The sequence below is a fragment of the Bacillus rossius genome, chromosome 6 (assembly GCF_032445375.1).
Source record: "Bacillus rossius redtenbacheri isolate Brsri chromosome 6, Brsri_v3, whole genome shotgun sequence".
Lineage (NCBI taxonomy): Eukaryota > Metazoa > Arthropoda > Insecta > Phasmatodea > Bacillidae > Bacillus > Bacillus rossius.
Genome location: NC_086334.1, coordinates 44,599,634 through 44,621,761, shown reverse-complemented (window position 1 = coordinate 44,621,761; position 22,128 = coordinate 44,599,634). Strand labels below are relative to the sequence as shown.

Genomic DNA, 22,128 nt, shown 5'->3' with positions numbered 1-22,128 from the left:
CTCTCTACCGGTGTTTGTTTTACACCTACGTGTTGGTGAATTTTTACCAACATGTAAAGGTGCATAATTACACCATCAGTGGAGACACTGCTGCCCCAAACATTTTGCATAAAATCGCACTTTTTTGTTTTACCGACAATGCTTACTTTCAAGTTGAAAAACTGTGTGCTAGATATCAGGTTTCTTTATCCAATAAATAAAATAATACTTTTCAGCAGTAGTTAGCATCCTTCCATCACCTCAAACACACCAAGAAATTTTTTGCTCATAATTATTTTGCCAGTTATGATAAAAATCTTATACTTATTACGTCAATGAAATCTTCTGTACTACAAACTACCATTGTGTACTTTCCAGGTCTCCTATAACATTTTCGGATCTTGCATCGAACGAGACCCCATGGGGAAATCCTAAATTCATGACCCTATTCTAACACAGAACACTACAGCACATGTATCTTAAACCAAAATTTTTAACATATTCAAAATTAATTTTAAGCATAAAATTCCCCCCCCCCCTTATTCCATGAGGTAACTAACGTCCATGAACGCAATATAAAAATTGCCCGGTAAATAATAATAAAAACAAACGTAGTGTCCGAAATGTAAGTGCTAATGTTACAAGCCGCTGGGTTTCCTCTTCCTCATCCTCCTCCCCAACCCCACCCCCACCCCTAACCCAGGCATAAGGTTGGATTCACAATTGAAAAAATAACAGTAACAGTAGGTTCTGCGCACAAGATTTGATACCTTCTCAAACCCACTGATTCACAACAGCGCATAGGGCGGTCGTGTGCGTGGGAGACAGGTCGTGCGCATAGAAGGAAAATAAATATATTTTACTTGTGTTATGGACGCATGACCCAACGCAAGCCATTTTAGCGGGACTAGAGAACTGTTCATAATTTATCAGTCATATTGTGGCAAGAAATCGTAGAGATGTTACAATGCGCAGGTGTAATACCTGCTTTAAAAATTAATTAGTGCTATTAGTTATAAATCACTGGCATAAATTGTAAATAAAGAAGAAAATAGGTGTAAAAATTAGAATGATTAACTAAAAAATATATATATAACACTTATTTATATGTTGAAAAACTGTGCTCACAATTTGATCATCATTTGGTAGTTAATAAAGTTACTTACTAACACTGCCAACATATGTCTGACACATCGCGAAATTTCAATGGCTGAAATGAACAGTAAGCTTTCACACAGGTCATGTGCATGGCCTGCTGTACACTCGCATATGTTTTGTAATTGTGAAACCAGCCATAAAGCTAGACCGCTAGGGAAACCCCCCCCCCCCCCACCCCCTTCAAAGTTGAATTCTGCGACACCTAGGCGCCGGCCTGGACGCATGCCAAGGACGTTAGTCGCAGTCAGACTGCTTCCTCCACAGAGAAGACGTTTCACATTAGTCACTCACGAGGTGCTATGACAGTGTGTTCGCTGTGTACATTCGAGGTGGGTCACCAGGCCGTATTATTTAAGCCCCCGACGGTTCCCAGTGTTGGTTCTTTTGACATTCTCGAATACAGTTTCGCCGTTTCGAGCGAGCGAGTGTTGCGTCGTGTTGCAACGCACACAATTGTCTGTCAAGACAGTAAACTAGAGGGAGTGACTATAGATGTTGGTTCATAAGAGTGGGCATGGGCACGACATTCTTGCACGTGTAGTTCAGTTTTTCGCTTGCAGCACTTACCTTGTTGAACCGTTTGATTCCATTTATACAAGCATGTATTGCTAGTAGTAGACACTTTACTATTCGAAGAGATAATATTGTTAATAGACAGTCTTAAAAGTGGAGCATGATAAGGAAATAAAATAATTCGAGTCCATCATTTTTCTTTTAATTTAAAACTTCCAAAGGAAAAATTGAAAAGATAACTAGGTCCGGTGATTTTTAGTAAAAGATTCTGAACATAAACCAAGACTAATAATTATTTGTCCACACCCATGACCGCTTTACTCCAGTCAATCATGTAATCCAGTTATCACTCACTACAAGTTTCTTCAATTCTATTTAATAATTATATTTTTTGGTGACAAATCACTGCCCCTATACATAACTCTGTTCTTTGAATGAAGTTGGCCATAATCATCGCAGTAGTATGCCGTTGCAACATCGGTCACTTAATTAGGGGAAAAATTAAGTAAAGAGAGAATCAATTGACAAAGAAATAGTAAGAAAATAAAAAGTGAGAAACGAATAAGAGAGAAGTGGCGACAAGAAAAGCAAAGGTAAGATGAGAAAAAAAGAATGAGAAGCAGCAAGAAAAAAAGGCAATCATTGAAGTTGCAAGAAAGAAGCAGAGGAGTGGCAAGAAAGAAGCACTGAAAGAAGCACTGAAAGAGCGTCTAAAATATGCAATAAGTGAGTGCCTAAAAGAAGAAAATAGTTTAGTGACAATGAAAACGCGACCAGAGAAGATGGTAAAAAGAAGCGAAGAGTGTAGCGACCAGAGAAGACGCTGGAAAGAAGCAAAGAGTGCAGCGACCAGAGAAGACGCTGGAAAGAAGAGAAGAGTGCAGCGACCAGAGAAGACGCTGGAAAGAAGCGAAGAGTGCAGCGACCAGAGAAGACGCTGGAAAGAAGCAAAGAGTGCAGCGACCAGAGAAGACGCTGGAAAGAAGAGAAGAGTGCAGCGACCAGAGAAGACGCTGAAAAGAAGCGAAGAGTGCAGCGACCAGAGAAGACGCTGGAAAGAAGCAAAGAGTGCAGCGACCAGAGAAGACGCTGGAAAGAAGCAAAGAGTGCAGCGACCAGAGAAGTCGCTGAAAAGAAGCAAAGAATGCAGCGACCAGAGAAGACGCTGGAAAGAAGCGAAGAGTGCAGCGACCAGAGAAGACGCTGGAAAGAAGCAAAGAGTGCAGCGACCAGAGAAGACGCTGGAAAGAAGAGAAGAGTGCAGCGACCAGAGAAGACGCTGGAAAGAAGCGAAGAGTACAGCGACCAGAGAAGACGCTGGAAAGAAGCGACGTCCTACCTGTGGTTGTGGTCCAGCGGGTGCGACGGCAGCTCCTGCTTGGGCCCCGGGGTGATGATGGCGGGGTGGGAGGCGAGCGAGTGCACGTGGGAGGGGTGGTGGTGGCCGTGCGGGCTCAGACCGTGCGGTGGGATCAGTCCTGTCGGCGAGAACCTGTAGAAGTCGCTGCAACACCGACACACCGCGGCTGCACTCGCGCGCCCGCCCGCTCACACACTACCTCATCATCTGTCACGCGGGACGCCTGCCGTAACACGTGTTACAAGTAGAGACATGTACAACTCGCGGATTCTTTTAGTGATATGAAAAGAGTCCAAATACTTTTGACATCATTTTGCTTCAGTGATTGGGCCACAGTGTAACTGAAGGACTCTTGGGCCAATGAAAAATCTTTTTTAACAGAAGAATTAGCGAATCACGATCATTCCAGTCGACAGGTGTTACGAGTGGGTAACCAATCAGCAGATGTAATTTGCACGAGTGCATAGAGGATCATGGAGTCTATCCTTTGGGGATTTTAAATCGCGAGTTTTACAGGTCTCTAGTTATAAGTAACTAAAACATAGAATTAACCACCGAATAAAAACAATTTTAAGACTATATATTTAGTTATCGTTATCAACTAATAATTTCCAAGCCTTCAGATAAACCTTAGCTTTAACCAATTAATCAATGGCCCGTAAACTTCATACAGAATTTTTTTCTTCTAGAAAATCTATTTAAAAAATTATACAGTGAATGTGTTCGCAATCAGCCCTATTAAATTTTGTGAGAGTCAAATTCCGCACATTTCAAGTTTCCAATAGAATTCCCGAAAATTTACCATCAGGCTGGCTTTTTTAGTTTCTTTTTTATTTGCAATAGTAAAAGTATTCTGGACAGTTCAAGTTTTTTGTTGCAAGATTTCGTAAATCTGCAGATAATGCCGGAAAATCACAGCGAAAACAGGTTTTTAGTGTGTTTGCTTTCAAACATCATAACAGGTGAGAAATCCTAATAACAATTACATGTGTCAGGTGATACTAAGAGAGCTATTAAAAACAATTACAAATGTAAGGATATTTAACATTTCTTAAGGTAAATTTTTGAGGTCTTGAAGTTAAGCCAAAAAGTTCCCCTGCTATGTTTTCCACATTCTCAAGAGCTTTTGTTTCAGTTTTATAGGGATTCCGTTTGTCATACAAGCGCCATGTTCAAACAAGCTTAGGTTACTTAAAACCTACTACTGAACACAACTTTTTCTTGGACTTAACTATCTATAGTTGCTAATACTAAAAATTTCTTAGAAACCACTTAATTGTTTTTCACTATCTGCATTCATGCATCTAAAAAATAAACACTTAACCTTCTTAGAAATATAATTATTTTCTTCTCACGAACTATTATTTACATTTTTTACGCGAAACGAAATAACAATGTTTTCATGCATAACACATTCTACGATAGGTTGACAAACACTTCCAAAATGATAGATATTCAATATATTTTACATTATATTTACGACTTTTCTTATCAATAAAATGGCGTAAACCTTAAAAATTATTTTCGCTAGTTAGTACAGACGATATTTATGCTTTTAGGATTTAATTTAATAATTTAATGATTTCAGAAAACTGAACTGGTTCATGAGCAAATTTGTATCTTGCAAAACTTAAAACGCAGATTGTTCAGAATAAATCAAAATTATCCCAATCTCACTTACATGTCTTATTACAGTAAATTAAACAAACAAAAATAAAACACGTATACATAAATCTTAACCATATTTACAGTAAATCACAACATTTATATGCTTTATGACGCAGAAAATTCTCAGAAAAATATAGTAACATTTGATCAATTATATCACACAATTTTTATATTGAATGAACAGCCGTTAAAAAGTAATGAACAGCCGTTAAAAAGTAATGAACAGCCGTTAAAATGTATCTTGTTACAACAAAGTTATTTAACGAACATAAATTAGCATGTATCTTGGTTACATAATTACGATCAACACACACAAAGTCAATAAAATATAATAATGACGGGGTCACTGGCAACTCTGTTATCGAGTTGCAAATTTCACGTCAACATTTGTATTATACAAGCTGACGAATTAAATTGTCTGTACAAATTTTAAATTCAAAGCATATCATTACACCATGTGAAATGATCATATCACTGAAATTAGAATGTTACGAGGGTATTTTAAGGCAAAGAACTCAGTTCCGAACATTTTCAACATTGATAAAGGCTGTCTTTGTTTACCTAGGTAGCTCATACATAGAAATAATAAATTGTTTTATGTTTAATTTCGTATAAAAAAATAAAATACTGGATTCTGGGAAACTTTTTAGTTACGACGGGTTTTAAGTCAAGGCAAATTGTATCGTTTTAGTTCAATAAAAACCTGCAAATTGTTTATATTTATCATATTCCTATAGCAATTTAAATATATTGTGCATTTATTTTCTAATTTTATATGACTTTCACACCACAATAACTATATCTCATGAACCTTCAGACTATTGAGTTTAAGAATCCAGGCAAAATAAAAATACTAACAAATTCAACTAGTGCCTAAACTGCACGAGTTTATCGATCACACGGCATTGCAGTGTTGCTAGTACCGCGGAGGAAACTGGGAGCCTTACCTTGTTAAACTTGTACTTGTGATTGGCAGGGAGGTGGGGTATGGGCTTCGGAACCCCGCCCCCGCCGAGGAGATCGGGTACACGCTGGGGGTGTGCCTGCAATACAACACGCGCCGAGTTCACCGCGTGAACGAGCAACACGAGCAACGCCCAGAGCCGAGGCCAAACAGGAAAGCTACGCCATGTTCGCTGCGCCAGGTGGCCACACGGGATGGTCTAGTTCGCGATGCCGAAAATACGCATGCCGTGGGATTCCGAACGTGAACGTAAAATAAATGGGTTCGTGAATTTAATACAAAAGCACAAGAATTTGAAGAATTAACATTTGATGAAGCAGTTGATAGTTGAGGACGAAACCAAATTTATGGATGATTTCAGGATAAATTCAACTCAAGTTTGATGACATCCCCTTGGAATCAAATCCCAGGCATTGTCCTGCATATCATGCCTTCTTTCATCGATTTCTTCCGTAAACATGGATATTTTCGTTATCTTTCAATTAACCTTTCCGTCGACTTAACTATTTAAAGCATGATACTGAAATAAATTTAACTTCATAAAAAGCAAAGCGGGAGAACAGAACAATTCAACGAGAAAATAGATGTTTTTGTTTATCTGCGCATGCGCGGTAAAGTCAGCGATGTTTTAGAAAAAATAGCCGAGAACCAAGCACCCGGCGACGTCGCCAACATAGCGAACACAGCTTTGTGTGGCCAGTGACACCTGAGATGCAGCTGGCAATGTTTAAATCGCGCAACGAACATAGCGAGCATAGCGCCCTGTGTGGCCGTAGCTTAGAGTGTGTACAACGCGGCATCATGCAACAAAGACACCATTCCCTTTTGTACTGTCTTCACCAGAAACCTATGACGAGAGAACCTTACATCCCGAGACTACTGAGGGATGATTAAGGGGGCGGCTTCTAATGTTTCGTGTTTTTGCACATGATTTTCTAAGAAATTAATTTTATGACCACATTTAAAAGTTTTTTTCCCTCCCAAGAAAGTCCTTATATAATGGTTTTTATAAACTTAAAGGCACATTTTTAACTCAAATGCAGCATGTATCGAAAGCGTGAAATCGTGTGGTATGTAGTTTTGGTTAAACCATTCTCATGTAGCCTTCCTCTTTAATTTATTTTTAGTATATAATACATAAATAAATAAAAATGAGGTTTTCCTAAAACCCTGAAAAACTCACGAGGGTCATGTGACTGTGTGTTGTAAGGGTCAGGTCTCCAGAACTGGTAGTAGTGGTAGTGGTTGTGGTAGTGGTAGTAGTGGTAGTGGAGGTTGTGGTGGTGGCGGTGGTGGCGGTGGTGGCGATGGTGGCGGTGGTGGCGGTGGTGGCGATGGTGGCGGTGGTGGCGGTGGTAGCGATGGTGGCGGTGGTAGCGATGGTGGCAGTGGTAGCGATGGTGGCAGTGGTAGCGATGGTGGCAGTGGTAGCGATGGTGGCAGTGGTAGCGATGGTGGCAGTGGTAGCGATAGTGGCAGTGGTAGCGATAGTGGCAGTGGTAGCGATGGTGGCAGTGGTAGTAATAGTAACACCAGACGAAATTAAGCCTCTCATGCCAAAAAAATACGACTATGATCAAAAATACTGTATTTGACTAAACCCAAACACAACATCCATAGAACAATCAATGGGCCTTTGTCTAAACGTTTAACTTAAAATTCCTTGACCTAACGAATACTTTTTCCCACTCTTTCCTGTTATTTCCACCAATTCTGAATGTAACGCTGGACAACTTGAAACCACGAGGAGGACGCACCACAACGCCGAAATACCACAACGCCGAACGTACGATAACGCCGAATGTCAAAATTGACCACAACGCCGACAGCTAGAAAACTGCTGTGTACCACAACACCGAAATACATTAACGCCGAAAAATGTCATTGCAGGACTGCCACAAAGGTTACGTTAGGTAAGGTTAGCACACAAATTATTTCAGTTGTTTTTCATTTTGCTCCTGTGGCCCCCCGCCAAATCATTTTTCGGCGTTGTGGTCAATTTTGACATTCGGCGTTATGGTATTCGGCGTTATTGTACGTTCGGCGTTGTGGTAACGACCCAACCACGAGTCTCGTTAAGAAACTACACTCTCTCGAACTGAATGCCGGCGTCACGGCAGACTCACCAAGAGGCCGCGACTTGCGACATCTCGGGGCTGAGCATGGGGTAGGGGTACTGCCCCGCCGAGAAGGGGTACATCGGCGGCCGGGTCAGACCTGCGGGCAAACACAGCAGTCCCCGCGTGACACCACCTGGAGGAAGTGCCGCGAACCACACCACGTCCAAACACCCTCCTCTCACTACAACATAACATACCCGTGGAGGTAACAAGTTAGCCAGTGGCTGTCGTTTATGTTTGCTGTTTCCATCAGGAAGGCTACAAATACCCGGTGAACTCCTTTTCAGGGATTTTCCGGGACCTTTATATACAAACATTCTACTAAAGGATGATTTAAATATTTATAACCTAAACTAAACATGAGCAAATGTAATACGAAATTTCCAAAAATTTGCTGAAACTTGCCATTTTTACGTTAGGAAGCTTCTTCTCCGAGATTATTTCCACGTGAATAATTATTAGTCTCCAACTATTTATATTTAAAGTCCGATATAAAAATGAAGTGAGACGTATCAATAACAAAATTCGAGTTAGCAAAATAAAAGTTTCGTAACTTCAAAACATAAGGGGACTTTTTTTCTTTTAGCGACTTTCATGAAAAGTACTCCAGTTTCCTTACTTTTTCATGACTTTTGAGACTTGTAGAAACCCCGTTCAACAATGCTTATTACATGATGGCATTTGTACGATTCTTCCTAGCAAGTTCCTTAACACTATTTAAATAAAATTCTCGCATTATCCTTTATATGGCTACGGAATGTTTAGCTAACCGATTGCCAGACACAGTAACTTCATATTTTAGGATAGGCACTCACTCCATGACCTAACACCTTCATGATTTTACCCCGCAAAGTTACAACACGAATTTAGTATTACATTTCAATGGCTCGACAAATCACAGTGCTTCATTTTTGGACACCAGTTTTAAGTTCTTAATATCACACTACAATGTAAATATGATTTAGAATGTTTACCTACGTAAACGTGAACCAAAAACGTACCAAAAACAAGAGAAAATTATTCGAATTGTCAAAATCAAAAGAAATTTTCATGAAATTAAGATAGCGGTGCATTACAAGCAGTGGCTGAGTCAGAAGCTCGTGAGATAAAACCCGTGTTTACTATGTATATGTGTATATGTATATATATATACACACATAAATATATATACATATATAGTAAACACGGTATTACCTATATAAATACCTTTAGCCAATGCGATTTGAGATAGTAAAAAAAATCTCCTTTAGTTCCTAAAGCCTACTCACCTCTTATTTAAAGTCACATGAAATCAGATAATTTGAACTTCACCAGACACTAATAAACATTCCATCACGACATCCTCTCTAATTCGTGTTACTATGTGGTACATCTACACTGCTAATGAACTTGCGAACCATGTGACGTAAATTTCTATTTAAATTAAACAGAATGTCAACACAAATCTGCAACAAAATTTCCCTAACCAAATTTCACCCCCCCCCCCCCTTTCAAAATAATATATCTATTTTACAATTATCAGATTGAAATAAAGAAAATATTGCCTCCGCCATCCCCATTTCTGGCATACAATTATTCAACAAAAATTAAAAAAAAAAAAAATCTTTTACACAAAATTACACCGTCAAAAAAATTATTTAACAGTCTGAGCGATGGCAGATTGGAGCACTTATCACTAGAAAAGTTTCCACGAATTTTGCAGGATTTCGAGTAAATAACCTTCACAGAATGTGGACACTCTTAACCATTTACACACAAACAAGAAATTACTAGAGATGCAGCCATATTCAAGCAACACCCTACCATACTTGTGTGTGTGTTTATGTGTATGGAATTAACGTCTTTACAGCGAGGTCATTGAGAGACGTTGACACTACACCGAACAAGTATACAGGTTGTCCATAAAGTCTCGTTACCATTACATTCTGTTACTTTAACCAAACGGGAAGAGATAAACGGTGGCGGTTTTCACCATTATGTTCCACGCATCCCAAAGTTTTTTTTCTAATCACACCGTCTCAATGTGAGCCCTTTTTGTTTCCCTCAGGATGTCCAGACGATACTCGATCTCCGCCCACGTACGGCCAAGGATAGCAGCATTGACGCTTTCGATACGTTCTGTGATCCGTAATTTTAATGTCCTTATGTTAGGTACTGGAGTAGCGTACACGTAATCTTTGGCACTAAACATTGACCTTTGAATTTTCACGAATGATTTCACGGATTTGGTGTGGGTGTTCTGACCCCCATATTCGAACATTGTGGCGGTTGATGTGGCCGCTTACATGGAAGGTTGACTCGTCAGAAAAAAACAACTTTCTTAAGAAAGCCTCTGTCTTCATCAAGTGCGTTAAGCATGTAGCAGGCAAAGTCATAACGCCGACGGGGGTCATCTGGCTGCAGAGCCTGGGTAAGTTCGACTTTATAGGCGAAAAGACTTAAATGTTTATGAAGCACACTGTGCACTGTTGAACGTGGCATTTGCAGTTCCCGTGATGCACGACGAACAGATTTGTGGGGGCTTCGAACCAATGTGGTTCGAACATGTTCGATTGTTTCTTCTGAAACACCAGGTCGTCCACTACGAGGTAAGTCATGAACACTACCCGTCTCTGTAAAGTTTTTAACTCATCTCAGGATGCTTGGCTTGCTAGGGGATGCAGTCCCATATTGACGCCGATAACGTCTTTGCACTGTGATCGGCGACTGGGTCTTCGCATACCACATCACACACCGAGCTTTCTGTTGTGGTGTTGCCATAACGTGTCATTCCAGAAACAAAAGAAAAGCTGTTACACACAAAAACTAACGACCTTCCCCAGCATTTTAGTAAAAACCACAACCGTTTATCTCTTCCCGTTTGGTTGTAGTAACAGCGGGAGTGCGTCGTTTGCCCTACAGGCGTTTGCCCTACAGGCGTTTGCCCTAAACGCATTTTCGAAGCATATTCTCGCATTCCTCATTCCAAACAGGCGTTTGCCCTAAAAGCGTTTGCCCTACAGGCGTTTGCCCTAAAGGCGTATGCACAAAATTTTTGATAATCACATTTGGACCAAGCTCCGGCATTTGCCCTAAAGGCGTTTGCCCTAAAAGAAGTTTTTCGACAGTCGTTTGCCCTACAGGCGTTTGTCCTAGAAGTTTGCGAATTTTCAATAATCCGAAAATGAATGCTTGCCGGCGTTTGCCCTAAAGTCGTTTGCCCTACAGGCGTCTGCCCTACGAACCGTTTCGAAGATAGATGTCCTTACGTGTGTCGCCCCTGTTGACAAATGTTGGAACCATTCTCCAAATGAGTACAAAGTACAAAATTCACAAATTAGATGGCAGCACATACGGTTTGCTTTCCCAACGTTGAAGTCTAAGAATGCAGCTGGTAATTGAACCTTACTTACAACAGATGGTGCGCCAATCTCAGTGACTGGATTGTATTTTTTAAATCATTTTTTAACAGAGATGTTGATGATTTAATATTTTCCATTGTTGGGGGGGGGGGGGGTAACTAGCGAACAAATTAACTTAATTTAATATTGCTGCTATATATAAAAAACGCGTTAGCAAAAGGAGCTTACAAAATTTTATTATCCTTGCCTACTGGAATTTTCACTTGAAGTCGTCCAAAAAACGATGACCCTAAAATAATTTAAGGCAGAGGATTATACATATGCATTTATAAAAACATTTTCAGTGTTTAAAAGTTACTGTTAAAATAGCCTTTGAGACCTTCATGCCTATTTTCAATTTTTATATAACATGTGCCCAACTGAATCTGTCGTTTTCTTAATATGTTTGTAGAATGCGGTGAAAATACTTCCATCGAGAGTGTGCATATTTTGCTAATTCGCCCAGACCATCTATCGCTTAACCCCTAATAAGTTTTATGGGAACAAGTGAAGTATAATAAAAGACTGATTTAATGTGTGACAGCCAATGAAATGTACAACTTAAAAAATTCATTTAATCAATTCATCCATATTGCCACAATATTTGAATGAATGTCATAGGTATGAGTGTAAACTAGGAACGATTTTGATATGTCGTGGAATGTACAATAATGAATTACGTAAAAGTATAATACACAAAGAAAGATCATTAATTATAACTCTGTTTCAGATGCTAATAAATCAGCATATTCGCAAAAAAAAGTGCAATTTTAGTTAATATATTTTCAAAACAATTAAACAAACAGAATTTACTGGAAAATATGTTATTCATAACTTAGTAGGAGCAAGTGACGTCTTTTCACCATCACCTATGTTTAATAAATAAATACGTTCTTTGTTATTTTTGTTTTGTCTCATTGCTATGTTCATGCTGTGCTGGAAAGACTTCTAGACTTCTAGATTGCAATGACAGTTTTATTTTTGAGCGCGCAGTGTATGCCATGTTGTCTACGTGTCGTCTTTGAAATCGTACAAATGACTTGTAGTTTTTATTAGTTTAGTTTCATATTTTGACATGGTTTATAAATCAAAACAAAACATCAATTTGTATACAACCTTAGTACACATAACATGGTAATTGTATGGTTTCTCAGCCGTATTTATAGTGATATGCGATTACGTAATAGAAAAGGTGTTTTCGTGTATGCTGCTGAAAGAGTTCACTCCTTAAAATTTTATTTATGTGCTATGTGATGAATGCCCTATTGCGATACTTATGTAGGCCCTACCCGGCAGCCTAGTATTGAGAGCTAGGGCGGTTTAGCATTGAGCTTGAAACCATTGTCATCAAATCCCACTCGCAGAAAGCAGTGCTTCACTTGTTTTTATTTCGTTATTATTCATGGACACTATTACTAAAATTATTTATTACCGCGATTTGTAATTTCTTTTATAAGAATATATGTATAAAGTTACACAAATGTTTCAAATTAATAGTTTTTAGGGTATTCCTTAGTAGGCATACTAGGCAGAGATTTGCTTAATTAAGTGTGGTAGGGACGACATTTGGAAATTTCTGTGATTGTTCGGAAAATGTCTTATATATAACATAATATTATTTGTTTATATTTATATATATGCAAGTGATTGATTACTATCATGTGTTGAATATTATTATTACTAATTGCGTGGGCTAGTTTCAAAATTTCCCGATATTTTATAAAATTTATTTTAATTTGTAACTTATGTTTTAATATTTGTTATTAAATATGAATATATTTTGTCGCATATAAGGCAGGTTTGTTACTAACAAACTCAACATTTTCGGTTAATTGGAAGACAGTACCCTTCCCCCTCCTTTTACCCATGTATGTGAAGTATAATTACTACAGTTCATACTAGGTAACTTATTATCCATCTCAAGTTTCTTTCGACACATAAATAGCGTGACTTAGATAAATCGAAAGTAATTAACCTCACAAAAGCTTTGAAGTTAAAGGCTGTATTTTTTTTGTCCTTTTACATTTTGTTTCCGTGTCATACTCATTTGAATCGTAAACAATATGGATCGGTATAAACTGATAGACTGTAGTTGATACCGGCCCAACAATATGTCACATTCATATGAAAGCAGTTAACATTTTTGCATTGTTGCAACGAAAAAAATTTGTATGAGGAATTCAAATATGCGCTTTTTTTCTTTTTTATGTGCCTTCTTTTCTTCCCCTTCCCTTTCTCCCTCTAAGGACATAATGTAACGCATTAAATAACAATACAACGGAGTTGACAGTTGTCTTTCTCGGAACATAACCGTCAAATATCGAGTAAAAAATATATTTAACAATATATAAAGTATTAATATTGTATAAACGAACATATAATTTAACGCTTTGAGTTTATTATTCGCACATTAACCATCATCACTACTAATGCATTTTGACAATTCAGATAGGCGCTATATGCGTAAGTAATTACTTATTATGTTTTTCTTATTTTTATTATTAATAACGTATGCTTCACAATTAGTACTTAACTTAGTAATTTTGTTTAATTTTTCTTTTCAGGTATCAATATTATTTATTTATTTTTGTTTTGTGTCTGTCAGGTTACACAGCTTGTTTACCTCTTGTAACATGGGAAATTACCTCGGCTACCAAATCTATAGATTATCTATTTTCGAGATGAAAAGTCTATACAAAAGTACTGACGAAACAACTATTAAACGCCTATTTACGTTATTGTGAACAGGAAAATATAGTTTTTTAATTTTTATTTATGTTTGTCTATTTGTCTGTATTTCTGTTCCGGCATCAATTGAAAACTACTGGTGGTATTTTGATTTTTTTTTTTATTTTTAAACAAAGGTCTTCGGATATCGTATATACTATGCTATATGAAATTGCGGAATTCCACCCCTAAAGGGGTGAAAAAAGGGTAAATATGGTTTTAAGATTAACAATTGAATCTCCAAATTTAATGTAGCAAAATGAAAGATATTTGGTACCAATAATAAACGTAACTTACTGGAACATAGCTGCCAACCTCAAATCACACCCATCAGTAATGACAATTATATGAAGAAAAAAAAGTACGCGTAAATAATGCACGATAAATGTTTCCTGGGGAATTATGACACATACAAGATAAAACAAGGAAAATAAAATGCAAAAAAAAAATGAAAAATATAGGCCTATAGGTATATATGAATACAATGCAAATTAATGAATAAAAAAAACTATTTGAACAATACATTCATCTGAATATGTAAGAAATGTCAATAATTTTACTGGAAAGTTTGAACCTTCAATTCAAAGTATTCAAAGTTAAACTTGTGAACAACTGTCTTTTTATTTGCTTCTTTTATCCTGGTTGGATTAGAACTTCCTTGTAAACAAACAACAGAAGACAAACAAAAGAACTTGTAAACAATAACTCTGCGTTCGTTACTTTCGTTTCTTCAGATGTAGCGAAAAAAACGACGATATAGATATATTAATCGTCATGGCTATAAAATGTTCCGCATGTTTCTTTGATTCAATATGCCGTTTACAGTCATCCCTTCCACCATGTGCAATCGAAAAGTCACACGTGCATACATTACAAAACGCGTGGTGTTCCAAAACATTTGAAGACGACAAGCATGGCCATTCTTTTGAATAGTTTAAGTCGAAAGTTCTGAAGAATTGCGTTCTTTTTTTCCCCCCAGAAACACTTGTTCTGTCACACGCTTCATTTCTACAACCGGCACTGAAGAACAAAACACTATCGAAAAACATTTAAAAAAATTTCACGTCTGTAGAAAGACAAAAACACTATGATGAAAAAAATGGCTTTCAAAAAAAATTAAAACACAGGTTAGCCAAAGTACCGTGCAAAAATTATCGTGATGTAAGTAGCCGAAAAACGAAAAGTCCGAGAATATGTACTAGTTTTGTCGTACAACGGACGTAATACCATCCCATTACTATTTGAAAACACGAGAATTAATCTACTAATTTCAATAGTACATGCGCACACATACTAGTTCCGTTATTTGCGCAACCACGCGATGTATTCGAACTGCGTTCACGAAACCGCACAGCAGAAACTGAATTTTTTCCGTCTCCGTGCAGCACAACGCCTCGTTTCCGTAATACACCAGCGATGTTCCGTAATTCCGTAATTCGGTGTTAAATCCGTAATAATTACGGAAAATCCGTAATGGTTGGCAGCTATGCTGGAACTAATAACCGCAAATTTTAATTACTAAATTCAACCCCTAAGCGGTTAAAAAGGGGTGAAAATTGTGTTCATGATTATAATCATATCTTTGAATTTAATAAAGTTTTACAAAATATAATGGGAACCAATAATAAACACACAAATACTATAAACAACAAAATCATCATATTTCGAAATTCAACCCCAATGGGTGAAAAAGGGATAAATATGGTTTGAAAATTGAACAATTATATCTCCGAATCTAATAACGCGCAGTAAAATACCATGGGTACTAATAATAAACATTCAAAAACTACCAACAAAAATTTTATCATTTTGCAAATTTCAACTCCTAAAGAGGTGAAAGGGGTACCTATATATGGTTTTGAAATAAAAGTTTTATCTGTGAAAATAATTTATTATAAGAAAAGATATTGACCACCAATAATAAACATACTAATTCTACCAACCACAATTTTTCCATTTAGTGGAATTCAAGCCATAAGCTGCGAAAAAGGGTTATAAGTATATATTTTTTTTAAAATAACTAAATATAAAGAAAAGAAATGTTAGTAATAATAAAGACTTAAACACTACTAATCAAACTATAATCATTTAGTGAAATGCAATCGCTAAGAGGTTAAAAAGGGGTGAATATGATTTTGAGGTAATTAATGCAAATTATGGAAACCCCAGAACAAAACTAACTGGAATACTTCTTCATTGTGTACTTCAGCTGTATGTTGTGTACACATTACGGAATAAAATAGTATGAACAATATGTAGGAGTTTAACCGCATTAATACTATTATGCTAATTAAGAAAATGTTTAACAGCTAGTACGTATTCGCATTATTTACCTATATGCTCGTAATATTTTAAGTAATAGCGTAATGCACGTCTGACAGCTGAAATTGAAATAAGCAAAGCCCCGGGAAAAAAGTTGAACCTTTTTCCAGCGATATTTTTGTTAAATCGCCAATACTGTTTTTTTTTATCATACGATTTTTTTTGGTCGAAGACCTTACATCACCTTATGTTCCGAAATATTTTACAGAGAAAATATTCGATAACATTAAACTTAGCGCAGGGAACCATCTGTTGGTGAATCTAGGAAGTTCATACCAAACGAATTCCCACCAAACCTCGATATAGGCTTACATAAGTGCCATCTAGCGACTTTTTTGTAAACTTTGCATTTAGAGGGAAAACATTTATTGAGGTACTGCCACCTGCGGAGGAAATATAAACTACAAGAACACTGTTTGAATCGATACATAATTGAAAAAACCTACATTACCCAAAATAACCTAAACTTCATTTACCCTAAAGTCATTTGCCCTACAGGCATTTGCCCTAAAGGCATTTGCCCTAAAGGCATTTGCCCTAAAGGCATTTGCCCTAAAGGCATTTGCCCTACAGGCATTTGCCCTAAAGGCGTTTACACAAAATGTTTGATAATCCCATTCGGACCAGGCTCCGGCATTTGCCCTACAGGCGTTTGCCCTAAAAGAAGTTTTTAACAGTCGTTTGCCCTACAGGCATTTGCCCTACAGGCGTCTGCCCTAAAAGTTGGTGTGGTTTCGTTAATCCAAAACATAAGTGCTTGCCGGCGTTTGCCCTACAGTCGTTTGCACTAAACGGCATTTGCCCCTAAAGTCGTTTGCCCTACAGGCATTTGCCCTACGTTTAGGGCAAACGCCTGTAGGGCAAACGATGTGTACCCGTAACAGCATGTAATGGTAACGGGACTTTATGGACAGCCTGTATCGGGTTAATAACAGCAAATGAGTCATAGAAAATATTGTAGAAGACAATATAGAAAACTCAGACCTGTAAACGTCATTTATAAAATAAAGGCAAAAATTTAAGTCAATTTCTTTATTTTTTTAAAGTTTAATTTGTTTCATTGAAAAATAAATAAATGGAAACTGGAAACTACTGCTTCAGTTGTCCGACACCAAACACGCACCTGCATTACAATATTCGTGCAGTTAGTGTTTGCAGGCCAGCCTGGCCGGGTCGTCGAGCCTCTGTGGTAGGGGCCAACCACACTCCCGGGGGAAAGGCGAAGAAAAAAAAATCTTCCGTACTCACCCCTTTCCGGCCCCGCGGACACCCCCCAATTAAGGACAATTATCGCGACATAAGAGCCGGACGGACGGTCGGCCGAGCAACACCCTTCCCCTGCCGGAGAAAGGAGGAGGGGGGGGGGAAGTCGCGGCGATGAAAATTCCCTCCCCCTTTTCAAGTTCTCATTTCGCATAACCCTCCCCTCCGGGACCCCAAGCCGCCCTCGTCAACTTATTTCCGCACCGCGTCCGCAGCCATTGTTAAAAAAAAAAAAGACGCATGCCTATTAGACGCGCGGGTCGGGGATGGAAACGAAAAAAAAGGAAGGGGGTTGCGCAGTCGACTGGCTCTTCATTTCGCCGAGTGGAAGCTGCCGGCAGGGGCCCCGAGCCTCCACCCCCTTCTCACAATTCTGGGGGGTGGGGGGGGGGGGGAACCTGCTTCAAGCCCGCGAGCAAGGGTCGATACTGCCCTACCACGCGGGTCGCGACCGACAAGGCTGGAGGCTGTATCCACCGCCGTCTGTGCCCCCCTTGTGGCGAACTGGTGCTCTTCAAGACGGCAACCACTCGCATAATGTCGTTTACAACTACTGTGGGTCACGCCATCCACCCACTCACTTCACCACAGTGGTCACGCCATCCACATACTCAATTCACCACAGTGGTCACACCATCCACATACTCAATTCACCAGTGGTCACGCCATCCACATACTCACTTCACCAGTGGTCACGCCATCCACCTATTCAATTCACCACAGTGGTCACACCATCCACATACTCACTTCACCAGTGGTCACGCCATCCACATACTCACTTCACCAGTGGTCACGCCATCCACATACTCACTTCACCAGTGGTCACGCCATCCACCTATTCAATTCACCACAGTGGTCACACCATCCACATACTCACTTCACCAGTGGTCACGCCATCCACATACTCACTTCACCAGTGGTCACGCCATCCACCTATTCAATTCACCACAGTGGTCACACCATCCACATACTCACTTCACCAGTGGTCACGCCATCCACATACTCACTTCACCAGTGGTCACGCCATCCACATACTCACTTCACCAGTGGTCACGCCATCCACCTATTCAATTCACCACAGTGGTCACACCATCCACATACTCACTTCACCAGTGGTCACGCCATCCACATACTCACTTCACCAGTGGTCACGCCATCCACCTATTCAATTCACCACAGTGGTCACACCATCCACATACTCACTTCACCAGTGGTCACGCCATCCACATACTCACTTCACCAGTGGTCACGCCATCCACCCACTCACTTCACCACAGTGGTCACGCCATCCACATACTCACTTCACCAGTGGTCACGCCATCCACCTATTCAATTCACCACAGTGGTCACACCATCCACATACTCGCTTCACCAGTGGTCACGCCATCCACATACTCACTTCACCAGTGGTCACGCCATCCACCTATTCAATTCACCACAGTGGTCACACCATCCACATACTCACTTCACCAGTGGTCACGCCATCCACATACTCACTTCACCAGTGGTCACGCCATCCACCTATTCAATTCACCACAGTGGTCACACCATCCACATACTCACTTCATCAGTGGTCAGGCCATCCACATACTCACTTCATCAGTGGTCACGCCATCCACATACTCACTTCACCAGAGGTCACGCAATCCACCTACTCACTTCACCACAGTGGTCACGCCATCCACCTATTCTCTTCACCACAGTTTCCCCACCAGATTTCAAAGGCTATTAAAAAGGGTTTTTTTCTACGACATAAATTTAGTACCTACTTGTAAGTACAAAATCTTTTTTTTTGCGTTAATTTTGTTTTTACCGCTATCAGGTTATATTTAGTAAATATCTGTTGAAATTTTAAGACGAAACAGAAAATGCAAATGATTTATCAAAATAAATTTATAGTAAATTCCCTCTAATATACCTAAGCAATTGTAATTTTGACTGACATAAATATGCAAAATTGGCAGAGTTAGACGAGTTAAATTAATCAACCATCAACAACAATTTTGAAACTTTATATGCAAAATAAAATGTACATATTTAACTTGTTTGCTCCCCGCTAGACACGTGATAAGGGTTTGACTGCAAGCATGGTTGGCTCATTTTTACTAGAGTCAGACCAAGAAGTGTTATGTCCATTAACCAAGGTCAAGAAAAAGAAAACATAATGCGAACCTGATCTTTCACCATTAAAAAATCACGGTGTCCACAATTACATGATGAACCGATTTAAGGACAGTGACATTTCCTAACAACTTTTTTTTATATAACAGTGTGATTTAAACACAAACATATGCAATACGAAGTAAATCTGCTATAATATGAACGTTCTGTATTAGTTAGAAAGATAGTACGTTTTTAACGAATAATTTATACAGGATAAGTGGAAAGACTTCTACTATTTATATTATATGTGAAATTACGAACTGGCGTGAGTCATAAAAAACTAAAAGCACACCAATAGAAGAATGCAGGAAAGTTTCATGGCATCCAGCACAATAACTGTTTATTTTAGGACTTTTCTGCCTTGTGTAAAATTCACTAATTTTACCAATTTTTTTTTAGGACTTTCGTCACCTTCATTAAAAAAAAAAAAAAAACAGGGATTGAAATGCAAAGCCGAATCCGCGTGTGCAGCAAGTCTCGATCGAGACGCGACAAGGCGCGGACCAACACAGAAGGCCGCGGCTCGCTATTAGAGAGCCTCGCCCCCCCCCCCCCCCCCCACACACACACGCCATTGAGCGTCCGCCACCCTGGGCCTTTGAGCGGCGCGCCTGACGAGGCCAATCAGGAACTACCCCCCTCCCCCCAACCAAGGAAAAACCCCTGTAACTCACGCGCCTGTTGCAACACGCACAGAGCGAGGCGCCCCCCCCCCCCCAATTATGATTCACCTACAGTGATGCCACGCTAAATTTAACAGCAATCAATAACACGCCATAAACTCCTTTGTATTTTTACCGCATTAACTACCTAAATAATAAACTAAATCAACACAGGCAGTGCACGGCGATCCGTCGCCTCGCCTGCAACTGCACGCAGGCCCGTGAAGTGTCTAGCGAATGTAAGTTATTACTTATGGATAAAAATAATATGAAGTTTATTGTTACGAGTGGGTGAAACGGGTTCGTAAGGATATAGCAATTAATTTTATACAGTTTTATTTGCTACTGATATTTACATTTCTAATTAATGTCCGATCACAAATCACCAAGTTCCTGTCCAGTCCACAGTTCACACACCTCACTGGAGCTGGGCTCAACTGTAGTTCGCCCCCTTGCATCGCACCGTCCACACACACAGTCTCGCGCCAACTCGGTCGCACGCGACTGGTCCCGTCGCCCCACGTCGCGCCGCTCGCAAAAAGGGAGGGGGGGGGGAATTCTCTCGTCCTCCTCGGGACTCGCACTTCACGCAACTCCCAGAACTCTCGCGGCGGCCGGCGTCGCCTCTTTTATACCCTTGGCAGTCATTCTGGAACCGACTGCAGTGGTTGCGACGTGTCGAGTCATCCCGGGCCGACACGACGCTCGAAGCATCCAGAATAGCGGCGCGTTATTCACGCCAATTCACGCGGCGGCCTTTGTAAGCCCGCGGGATTTCCAGGCCACCCAGGAGATAAATAACAGCGCCAAAGAAGGTGATGATAGGGGCAGAGGGGGTTGCAAGGCCGGGTTGCTCTAACCACGAAGGTATGAGCGCGTGTCGTCAGTGGCTGTGCGGGCCCCGCCAGGCACCCAGATATTTGGCGCGTGTCACGTCCTTGTCTTCCGCATTCTTAACAGTACATTTATTGTTACACACCGTAAATATTTATATGAGATTTCATTTATTTGCCTACAATTTACTGCTTCTGAATTTAGCCTCTACAAAGTACATAATTTTTTTGTTGCAATTTTTTATGGAGTAGCCTCCCGACAGTAAAATAAGACGTTCATCGAATTCACGTCAAAAGCAACATATTTTTTTTTCCTTTTAATTATTTAATTTATTTCAAGCACAACATTCCCGGTCTCGGTGCAATGGAAATTCATGAAACAAACCCCCGGGGGTTGTAGTCCAAAATACAGCTTACCCAGAATTTATATCTTGAAAAAGATTTATTTGTTTGACGATCGTGTACTCTAAGCACTTATAAATAATTAATTTCCCTACAATAGTTTTCTATTACATTTTTCTAGTTACCGTACGCCATTAATTACACTGTCTCTAGGTCAATTTTAGTTTCAAATATCAAACTTTAAAAGTGTGTTCAACGCAAACTATAAACATAATAGGTAAGCAGCTAATAAAAATAAACTTAAAAAATCTTTAAAAACACCTTTAATACATTTCCAAGGGTTTCAAATGCTACTCGTACGTACGTCTAAAATAAAGCTTGGTAAGTTTTTGACAGACGGGTGGATGGAATTTTCTGGGTAAGTCCCGTGTAACGGACGGACGAATGACGGACGTATGCGACGGATTAATGATAATCTAGCATTAGATCAATTCTTCCTAAGGTTCCAATTCCAAAATACCTATCCTAAAATTATGTAGAAGGCATAAATAATATTTTTCCTAGCTTTTAACACTTGTCATTTGGCGGTCCGACCCGTTTGTTCATTGGTTGGAGCTTCCGGCTGGTGAGCGAAAAGTCGAGTGATATTATTCCCGGAATTTCCTGCCCGCAAG

General features: G+C 39.5%; 1 protein-coding gene across 6 annotated transcripts in view; it reads right to left on the bottom strand.

The window, feature by feature from the left end:
- Positions 1–22,128, bottom strand: part of LOC134533112 (protein pangolin, isoforms A/H/I/S) — a 555,211-nt gene that overhangs the window by 62,669 nt on the left and 470,414 nt on the right. For all 6 annotated transcript variants that reach the window (XM_063370371.1, XM_063370372.1, XM_063370373.1 and 3 more), the window contains 3 exons: positions 7,769–7,859; positions 5,626–5,721; positions 2,990–3,154 (listed from right to left, as the gene is read on the bottom strand). In XM_063370371.1, the coding sequence (XP_063226441.1) occupies positions 2,990–3,154; positions 5,626–5,721; positions 7,769–7,859 (352 nt within the window). The remainder of the gene's footprint in view (positions 1–2,989; positions 3,155–5,625; positions 5,722–7,768; positions 7,860–22,128) is intronic.